The sequence below is a fragment of the Eutrigla gurnardus genome, assembly GCF_963514095.1.
Source record: "Eutrigla gurnardus genome assembly, chromosome: 2".
NCBI lineage: Eukaryota > Metazoa > Chordata > Actinopteri > Perciformes > Triglidae > Eutrigla > Eutrigla gurnardus.
In genome coordinates this window covers 1,581,621-1,592,611 of record NC_139916.1, presented here as the reverse complement: position 1 = coordinate 1,592,611, position 10,991 = coordinate 1,581,621, and the positions used below count along the sequence as shown (strand labels likewise).

General features: G+C 46.1%; 1 protein-coding gene across 2 annotated transcripts in view; it reads left to right on the top strand.

The window, feature by feature from the left end:
- Positions 1 to 7,534: 7,534 nt before the first annotated feature.
- The window catches only part of cyp24a1 (cytochrome P450, family 24, subfamily A, polypeptide 1), a 6,817-nt gene continuing 3,360 nt past the window's right edge, over positions 7,535 to 10,991 (top strand). The window contains exons 1-6 of one of the 2 annotated variants that reach the window (XR_014598972.1): positions 7,535 to 7,866; positions 7,943 to 8,133; positions 8,228 to 8,321; positions 8,417 to 8,510; positions 8,931 to 9,022; positions 10,746 to 10,857. Coding sequence is in view for 1 of the 2 variants with exons in the window: in XM_084036089.1 (XP_083892215.1) it covers positions 7,606 to 7,866; positions 7,943 to 8,133; positions 8,228 to 8,321; positions 8,417 to 8,510; positions 8,931 to 9,022; positions 10,746 to 10,857 (844 nt within the window). In the remaining variant the exon portion in view is untranslated. The remainder of the gene's footprint in view (positions 7,867 to 7,942; positions 8,134 to 8,227; positions 8,322 to 8,416; positions 8,511 to 8,930; positions 9,023 to 10,745; positions 10,858 to 10,991) is intronic. The other variant, XM_084036089.1, reaches the window with a different exon arrangement.

Here is a 10,991-nt window from a genome sequence, read left to right as displayed (position 1 = left end):
ATTCATATGAGGACAAACTGTCATCTTATGGGTGTTTATTGATCGGGGCGGTTGGGCTAACATGCTAGCGGTAGCTTTCACTTGTTGTCATAGCAACGGCAAACATCCGTGTTAGCGGAAACAAGCAACTTGTTTACGTTATCTATGACAAGCGAAAGCTACCGCTAGCATCTTAGCCCAAACAATCAAAAAAACACCCATAACATCCTGTTTTTCTCTGAATATTGCCCCCGTGTCTTGGCTCTGTTTTTTTTGTTTTTTTTCCGATACGCCGTCGTAGTTATATCATACAAAGACAGAAAATAAAAAAACAGTATTTCTGAAAAGAAAAAAAATAGTGATTAACCACGCCAATACGTATGTGTGTATGCTAACGTGCTAATGAAGACAATGCTAACACGCTGATATTCATGTTATGTTTTACGTGTTTGTAACATTCACAAATAGCACTAAGCACAAAATACGGCAGAGGCTGAGGCCCAATCGTTGGTTTTTATAATCTTTGACCTGATGACGGCGCTGGAATATCTAGTTTATTCCAGCCGTGGAGATGTTTCCCTCCGGACTAGCAGTGCTCCTCCTCTGAACATGAAGGACTTGTAGATATTACGGCTCTGCCACCCACAGAGCTGAGTAAAGAACTAAAGTACCGCCGGCTGTCGCCTTGTCGGCGCCCTGAGCAACATCTGGAAACGCAACTAACACATTCCTGCTGCAGACCGTATTTAACACATAAACAATATATGATTCTATATTATATATTCTCACGAGCAACTCTCTGCCAACTCACATATGTCACCTGGACAAAAACATCTGTTTAGATCAGAATATACCTATACATAACTTTTTTTATTGACTTACATGTTTTAACTTGATTTTAAGATTGATACATTTGTTGTGTTGCTTTTATTTTCAGTTTTTTTCATGTTTTGTTAGGTGTCCTTGAGTGCCTTGAAAAACTCCAACTAATAAAATGTATGATTATTTTTTTATTAGGTTTTTTTATTTTTATTATTTTTATTCAAACTTGTATTATTCTTTTTTAATTTTTTTATCGTTATTATTTGATTATTTTATTTTTTTATTATTGTAATTGGTAAGAATCATAGATCTGTCAAGCTCAACTGGAAGGATTCATGTTTCTCAGCTTTGAAAAGTTGCCTCCTTGGTGGTCCGAGCCGATCCATGAAGGTATGTTGTTATTGTCATATCTCCCCCCGAGCATTCAAACTAATAAGTACAATAAATCTGCATGAAGAGACAAGGCTTGTGCAACTCCTTTCTACAGTGGGTGTTTGCAGTAACTTGTTCTGTTCGTTGACAAAAACAAGAGTGTTTTCCCGGTTTCTCACCTCGTGTCTAACGCGTCACCGTGAAACCCGATCTGGTTACTGTACGCCCAGGAATGTCGGAGGCCGCGTTCACGGCGTTCCTGAAAAGCCTCCTTTGAGGCTGTTTGCTCGCTCTTCATGAATGAGCGGTAACACATGCCACATGGCACGCCAGCGTGGAGGCACGACATTTCCAGGAAGCGAGCGTCAAGGGGCTCCGACCGCTGCCGCCGCCGCCCTTCGGTTACTGTTTTGAACAGATGTGCAGCAGCGTCCGTCACTCTTCAGTCAACAAGGACATGCTCTCGTTGCTTCGTCCCTCGACAGCTGGCAACCATCGCTGGAATCCAGAACTTATATGTTTACACATATCTACATTACATTTAGCTGATGCTGTTATCGAAAGCAACTTAATAAGTGCATCCAACCTTTGGGGTTACGAACCCACAACAGCAAGAATCATGACATTAGCTTCAGATAGGACACAATGTACAGATATCATATCATTGTAATATTTAGCGTCTGGGCTTTGACCCCGCCCCTCCTGGTGAACACCGACCAGGAAGAGATCGGGTAGTGACCATGGAGCAGGTATCTCTGAGCCGGTAAACAACGCCTGAACGCATCACCCAAACCAGCATTGAGGGAAACATCATCGATGGGGCAATAGACGCCAACATCAAGGTTCCCATACAGCATCTCAAACAAGTGCTGCGTATCGACTCTCAATGCTTTTTTTGCAATATCATACTGTATATTGACATCTGTATCAAAATGTAATACTGAATTACACACAAAGAACATAAGCATGTCAGCATATTTTTACTTTCATTTAATGAAACCATTATCATTTCCATACCTTTACCAACGTGCTGGTGCTTTAATCATAAGACAAATGTTTCCCTACAATATATATGTATATATATCTATATATACATATATATATATATATATATATATCTACATATATATGTAGATATATATATATACATATATAATTCTGCACAAACAACATGGTTCATTTTCAATTAAATTCACTTTCCCTCCCCCCTCAGCTGCAGAACAAGTATTAAGTGATCTTTTGCAGGTTCATGGTTTGGCTGAAGGACGGTTTCCTGCCTGCTCGGCCTCCATGAACGCCAGCGGCGGCGGCAGGTGGGCCGGCGGGGCCGCGGTGCATGGTGACATGCTTATGATGATAAGATAACAGTGGCAGGGCGCTGAGTTGACGGAGCCGCGGGGGTGCACTGTACCTGGGGGTCAACACTGTGACAAACTTACCTCCGAGGCTCAGGTCATCGCAGAGGTCAAAGTGTGCCGGAGTGTGCCAACAATGTATCGACGAGTTGATCTTGGGCTGCGGCGGCGATGATGCAACCACCGCAGGGAAAGAATTTCTGATGACTTATAGTCACTATCGCTGCATGTGGCAATAAAATGTGTGAAGAGCATACACCTGAAATATTATGCAACAAGAAGATTAGCTGCAGAGATGCACACACACACACACACACACACACCCAACGATCTCATTGTCTCCTGGAGGAGATAATAATAAACGTTGACCTCGTCAGATACTCCTGCACTCTTTGCCCCCTCCACCGGCCGGCCTCCAAATGCTGCAGGCGGTCACACCTGTCGACCTATCGGCTTCGTGAGTGCAAACAACAAACAGGTCAACAACATTAAAACAGAGAGCACGGAGTCAGGAAGCAACATCAACTAATACATTGGGTCATGAAAAACTAGGACTAATACGAGTAGTAAGACACATCAATGATGCTACAAACAGTTCTGTGGGTGTTTGGTCACAAGTCGGAGAAAACAAAACATTTTTATTTATGTTTTTACTCAATTTTAAAGGATGAATTACAAATATTGTTGTGAGGAACTTAAATGTCGCTGCAATTCACTCCAACATCCCACTAGAAGCGGTGAATGTTATCATCGGCAAAGAGATCACACCATCATCTGCATAACGTAGACATCTCCACCAAATGTGTCTTTAAGTGAATTTTACATAAATATCGAGGTATTTCACTGGATAAATTCAAACTGTGACCCGTTGATCAGCAGGATCCTATCTGAATGTCGCTCCAAAATGGAAAGGCAAACTTATAGCCGAGATATTTCAGATATTTGAGATATGTCTGTGCAAGGTTCAAAAGGTATCTTGGAAAGCAAAAAGAAGAAAATCATGTCAGTCAAAGTGAGCGGAGGGAAGTTGTGATTTTGTAGATAAAAGCCAAACTCTGGTCCTGTGGAGACGATCGTTAGATTTCTGTGGATCTCTACGATGAGTTTTCCAGGTAGTTCACTCGGTTCACAGACCTTTGGTAACGTACTCTCTCGGTGTTCAACTCCGTCACCTCAACCGGCTCAAATCTCGACAAGGATTTTCTGAAATCACTGAAACACGACGTTGGTTGTGAGGAAACATTTTTGACCCATAAACGTTAATGGCTTTGCTGTATTGACTTTTCCCCCCCTTTCCAGGGAACAAGCCATCTGTTCTACACCAACACTTCCCATTCCTTCGGCTTGTCGGAGGGAGGGAGGGAGGGAGGGAGGGAGGGAGGGAGGCCCCTTCTCCTTCCAGGGAATCCTGACCTGAGTACTGAGGCAACAGCAGCCTGAGTACGGGAGGAGGTCAGCGAGTTCACGGAGATCTCCTTCCCCATCACCTCCATCAATAGGAATGGCCTACTTTCACAGTCAACCATCTATGGGCTTCTGTGAGACCCATCAAATACATAACTCACAAATCCTTTTTACACGCCGTGATGTCATCGTTGGCTGGATGTCAGGAATGTTAATGCCCAATCAGGGCCAACGGGCGGGGGCGCGCTGAAAAGAGAGACGTTTGACAGCGAAGCTGCTGTTTAATCTGAGGAGAGGGCTGGAGGAGGATGTGGATGGGGGGTGTAGAGGGTGTAGGGGGGTGGGGGTGCCCCTTTGCATAACTCCACTCATGCTCTGTTGTAAATATTTTCGGTCTTAGTGTAAGGGTGGGATTCCAGGAAAGGGGGCAGCTCACATTCTAGGTCAGGCGTTACGTGAGGCCGGCGTGACTGTAGAGGAGGTTTCCATCTCTGCTGTGGATCTCAGCTAATATTCTCCTTGTCGGCCTTCTTTGCCTCTCCGATATGAATGTGCATCTTTGTTGTGCGTTCCCTCCTCAGCATCCGCCGCCGCCGCCGCCGCTGCAAACCCGATCACCGAACTCCCTGACCCGCCAGTCAATTTGGACAGTGAGTCATCAGGTTTGCCTGTCCTGTGTGCTAATGACTCCACTCCTGCAGAGAAGGTCAGCTGGCCCATATCTCAGTTCATCACTTATCTCCCGGCCTACTGATGTCCCAACTTAACAAAGCCCCGCGCCGATCTGAGTGTCAGAACACAGTCGGGATGATAATCTGGAAGACCAGATGATTAAACGCTTCGGGGGTATTTAAATCTGAGGCGTTCAAAGCAGGAGGGTTCGGCTTTCAAAGACAAGAATCTGAAAAATCTGTCTTAAAACATCATGTTTGACACGCATACAATAACTTGATCATGCTTTCAATTGGTTGAATTTTTTCATCTATATATATTTATTTTTGTGCAGCCAATAGGGTATGAATGTTATTTCATGTTTCATAAAGCCCCTGAAGGTGTCGATCTAGATGAGAATGTATTTAATGTTGTCTCGTTCGTTCCTTAAAGTCCTTAAAAATGGTTAAATGAATTGTGTTGAATTAACACAATTTTTCTGCATGTTTTTTGTCCTTTAAAAAAATCTGTAAACTAAATGTTTCAGCATTTTGAATCTGTTTCTCATTCTTTGCCTGAAAGAGTGAAACTAAAGAGGCGATGAAAGCTCTGTGTGTCCGTCAGGTGAAGGGACTCGAACCAGCGGCACAAACGTACACATCCATGAGGGTAGGAGGGACTATTTGCCCACAAGAGAACATGAGGAACAACATGTTGTCAGCAGCGTGCCAGCTGTCCGACGTTGCCAGTGTTGCTCTGTTGCTCAACAACCGGCTGCGGTTCAACGCCGACAGATCGCTCACATGACATTCTGTACTTTGAAAGTTTCATTCTGAACGTGGCTCTAAATAACGGCTTGCTTTGGTCATATTCAATGAAATCATATCTCAGTTTAGTTAAAGTGGACTTCAGTGTTATTGTTTTTTTAAACTTTCATTATCTGCTTAATGTTGTTTCAAATCAAATCCATAAATTTGATTTGATCTTTATTTTCCTCGAATTCCTCGAAGAACAATATTTAAATGACAAAATATGTCATACAAATAAAAAAATAAAAAAATATAATCATCAAGTTCGAGGAGGGACGGGAGGAAGCTAAGCTCATCATGTCAATGTCACGTTTCATTTACATGAAGGTACAGCACATGGAAACATTCAACAACAGCATGTTAACATTTAAAGGGGCAGTTCACTTCCTTATGAAGGCCTTGTGAATGTTTGCATGTCTGAACAGCTGGATCATCTCTTCTTCTTCTTCTTCTTCTTCTTCTTCTTCTGGATGGAGTAAGTTAATTTACTTGCATGAAACAACGAGGTGCAATGCGTCACGTTTCCTGATCCGACGCCGTTTCGTTGCCGGTTAAGTTCAGGTTCAGAGAAAGTGTTTTGGGTTGAAATAAGCACTTTGTTAAACCTTCATCGTCATAGTAACAATAAGAGAAAATGCTGAGCGTCAGGTTTTGTCGGATCACCCAACTATGCTTCGTATGTCACCTGACTTTTCCTGCTTTGATCCCATCGTATTTAGCCAACCGGTTAGCTTAGCACAAAGACTGTGGAGACAGCTAGCCTGGCACCGACGTGTGTGTGTGTCGGCAGCTCTGAAGCTCATGAAGCAATACTTTATAAGTTGTTTGTGAGGCGGACAGAGAGAAGGCCCTGTTCGGATTAAACAAACACCGCGGGGTCGTTGGATGAGCTGCAGAGGCTTTCACTCAGGTCGAAGTTCAAGGTTGTTCAGACGCCACCGGGAGGCTTTCACAGCGTAACAACATGTTATTTAACTCTGACGCTTCTCCGTTCATCAAGTTGTCTGTCTGTCTGCCTGTCTGTCTGTCTGTCTGTCTGTCTGTCTGTCTGTCTGTCTGTCTGAATCAGGTTCATCGTGATCATAATCCCAGAATGTAAAGGCAGAAGGTGTTTATCAGGAGACCATCACATTATCTAACTTCAGGTCTCAGATCAGCTTGAAGCTGTTACTCCTTTTTAATGTCGGGGGAGCTCAGTGACAGTAAAGTCTGGTTAACGTGACATCATTTACCCACAATTCATAGGGTGCCGTTTCCGGTGGAAAGCTTGCATGGGGGCGGAGCCAACTTTGTGGTTGTTAGCACCATCACGAACAACAAAAAAGGGTCGGTCACGTTGATGCTACGTCAATTTCCCATTTCGAGTGCCTTTTCGCCGTAGCGGCCGAACGGACTGTCGGAGCGATTCCGATCCGGACGGCGTCTCTTGTTGGTTACGAACTTTCCAACGGTTCCAGTTTCGTCTCTACGACCTTCCGTTCCGGAGAAGCACCCTGAGGACCACCAGACCCCCCGTGGGTCCCGTTCCTCAGCGGGATCTCATCGTTTTATGAGGCTGCGTGTTTATTGATTGTTACATCTTTGTTTTTCTATAAACAACAGAGCCAACAGCATTAATGCGTTAAAATTGTATTCATTTTTGACTTCCTATCGTAATGATATGCGCGACTTTAATAAACACTCTACAAAGAGAATTGTACTGAAAATGCACCGCCTTCACCCCTCTGCAAAGAACACACTCCAAAACACTGACAAAGCAAACACACACACACACACACACACACACACACACACACACACACACACACACACACACACTTGAAATCCATCAAATATTTGCCCACGCTGCAGAAGTGTGGCAGTAGTATTTGCTCTGCCAAAGTTTCGTTCTTCCAATGGCGGGTCACTGTGAAACAGGTTCAAGCGAACCGCGTCACCTCCGCTGTTTATTTTTAAAGGGGGGGGGGGGGGGGGGGGGGACTTCCTGGTCTATCTGGGGTCACCCTCCCAACCTGGATAAATGAATGGTGGGCTCGACAGCCACACCATGCAGGCGCGGCCCCTGATTGGTTCGGCTGGGCACGGGTAAACACTCTCAGGGTATATATATATTGCGGTAAGGTGTGACACTTCCAAGAAACGAGGACCCCCCCCCCCCCCCCCAACCAAAACACAAAACAGATAATACAGAAGAAGTACCGCTCCGTGTGAGGATGAGGGCGCAGGTCCAGAAGGTGCCCCAGATCGTGGAGCTCCTGAAGAAGAAGTCCGTCGGGCTGCAGCACTTCCAGCCCACGTCGTCCGTGTGCGTCCTGGAGGAGAAGGATGCTGTGGAGGCTGCGCGCCGCTGTCCGCGCGCTCTGGAGGCAGCGCGCGGCCTGGACGCGATCCCGGGACCCACCAACTGGCCGCTCGTGGGCAGCCTGGTCCAACTGCTCCGGAAGGGGGGTCTGACGAGGCAGCACGAGGCGCTGGTACGGTGACACACATTCAGAGATATAGTTATTTATTTTAACGAGGAAAAATAATCATTTTCAACTTAAATTTCAGGTGGATTATCATAAGAAATTCGGGAAGATCTTCCGGATGAAGCTCGGCTCCTTCGAGTCGGTGCACATCGGCGCGCCCTGCCTGCTGGAGGCGCTCTACAGGAAGGAGGGCAGCTACCCGCAGCGGCTGGAGATCAAACCCTGGACCGCGTACCGGGACCTGCGGGACGAGGCGTACGGGCTCCTCATTCTGTGAGTACGCACACACACACACACACACACACACGGGGTGGAAGTGCACGCCGTGCGTGTTTTATTAAACCTGTGCGTGTGTGTGTGTGTGCAGGGAAGGGAAAGACTGGCAGCGGGTGAGGAGCGCCTTCCAGCAGAAACTCATGAAGCCCACCGAGGTGGTGAAGCTGGACCGCAAGATCAACCAGGTAGAGATCCGTTCATGTGTGTGTGTGTGTGTGCGTGTGTGTGTGTGTGTGTGTGTGTGCGTGCCTGACAGCTGTGTGTGTGTGTGTGTTCCCAGGTGTTGATGGACTTCGTGGACAGGATCGGACAGATAAACGTCGGAGGGAAGATCGAGGACTTGTACTTCGAACTGAACAAATGGTCGTTTGAGAGTAAGTTCAGCTGCTTTTACCTTCTTAAAGTGTGTAAATATCATTTATTTTATAGACTTGCTTTAAGGTGAATTTTAATTGTTTTTTACCTCATCATCTTACAACTCCACCTCTGTCTGTCAAAATCACGTGTCAGCTCCTGTTTTTAATATAAATAAAGTTATTATCATTATCAATATTATAAATTAATTAATTAATTCTGTGTAAGCAGCTCTCGTTCATTATTCAATTATTTTTGTGATGGATCAGATGTAGACAGAAGTCTTTCTGAATATAGAAACGTTCTCTGGATCTCCTCCTGTGTCTCTTTAATAATAATAATAATAATAATGATAATAATAATAATAATAATAATAATAATAATGATAATAATGATAATGATAATAATAATGATAATAATGATAACTCTTTGTCGTTCAGCCATCTGCCTGGTTCTCTACGATAAGAGGTTCGGTCTCCTGCAGGAGAAAGTCAACGAGGAAGCCATGAACTTCATCACCGCCGTGAAAACCGTGAGTACAACCTGTTAGCTCCACGCGTAGCATAGCATAGGGTAGTGTAATGTAGCACAGTGTAATGTAGCATAGCGTAATGTAGCATAGCAGTGTAGTTCAGTAGGAGAGAGGACACCCGGGTTAATCTGGGATCTGTAGAAACAGTTCATCGGGTTCACCTCAGGCTGCAGGCTGATATCCTTACTGGGGTCCTTACTGGGATCCTTACTGGGATCCTTACTGGGATCTTTACGGGGTCCTTACTGGGATCCTTACTGGGATCCTTACTGGGATCTTTACTGGGGTCCTTACTGGGATCCTTACTGGGATCTTTACTGGGGTCCTTACTGGGATCTTTACGGGGTCCTTACTGGGATCCTTACTGGGGTCCTTACTGGGATTACTGGGGTCCTTACTGGGGTCCTTACTGGGATCCTTACTGGGATCCTTACTGGGATCTTTACGGGGTCCTTACTGGGATCCTTACTGGGATCCTTACTGGGATTACTGGGGTCCTTACTGGGGTCCTTACTGGGATCCTTACTGGGATCTTTACGGGGTCCTTACTGGGGTCCTTACTGGGATCCTTACTGGGATCCTTACTGGGATCTTTACTGGGGTCCTTACTGGGATCCTTACTGGGATCTTTACTGGGGTCCTTACTGGGATCTTTACGGGGTCCTTACTGGGATCCTTACTGGGGTCCTTACTGGGATTACTGGGGTCCTTACTGGGGTCCTTACTGGGATCCTTACTGGGATCTTTACGGGGTCCTTACTGGGATCCTTACTGGGATCCTTACTGGGATTACTGGGGTCCTTACTGGGGTCCTTACTGGGATCCTTACTGGGATCTTTACGGGGTCCTTACTGGGGTCCTTACTGGGATCCTTACTGGGATCCTTACTGGGATCTTTACGGGGTCCTTACTGGGATCCTTACTGGGATTACTGGGGTCCTTACTGGGGTCCTTACTGGGATCCTTACTGGGATCTTTACGGGGTCCTTACTGGGGTCCTTACTGGGATCCTTACTGGGATCCTTACTGGGATCTTTACGGGGTCCTTACTGGGATCCTTACTGGGGTCCTTACTGGGATTACTGGGGTCCTTACTGGGGTCCTTACTGGGATCCTTACTGGGGTCCTTACTGGGGTCCTTACTGGGATCCTTACTGGGATCTTTACTGGGGTCCTTACTGGGATTACTGGGGTCCTTACTGGGATCCTTACTGGGATCTTTACTGGGGGTCCTTACTGGGGTCCTTACTGGGGTCCTTACTGGGATCCTTACTGGGATCTTTACTGGAGGTCCTTACTGGGATCCTTACTGGGATCTTTACTGGGGTCCTTACTGGGATCTTTACGGGGGTCCTTACTGGGATCCTTACTGGGATCTTTACTGGGGTCCTTACTGGGATCCTTACTGGGATCTTTACTGGGGTCCTTACTGGGATCTTTACGGGGGTCCTTACTGGGATCCTTACTGGGATCTTTACTGGGGTCCTTACTGGGATCCTTACTGGGATCTTTACTGGGGTCCTTACTGGGATCTTTACGGGGGTCCTTACTGGGATCCTTACTGGGATCTTTACTGGGGTCCTTACTGGGATCCTTACTGGGGTCCTTACTGGGATCCTTACTGGGATCTTTACTGGGGTCCTTACTTGATGACCCGAGTGCATCAGAGAATGCTGGCGTCGGTGGGCGGAGCTTATATCTGAACGACTCTGTTCTTCTGTAGATGATGAGCACGTTTGGCATGATGATGGTCACACCGGTGGAGCTGCACAAGAGCCTCAACACCAAGACGTGGCAGGACCACACGGCAGCATGGGACCGCATCTTCAGCACAGGTACACACACACACACACACACAAACACACACACTATCTCTCAGGACAGTTTGAGCTCAGTTCCAGTCGGAGGGGTGATAGGGGGATTGGAACAGAGGGAGGGCGGGTTTGAACTGAGTGCCTCAGTGTTTTTT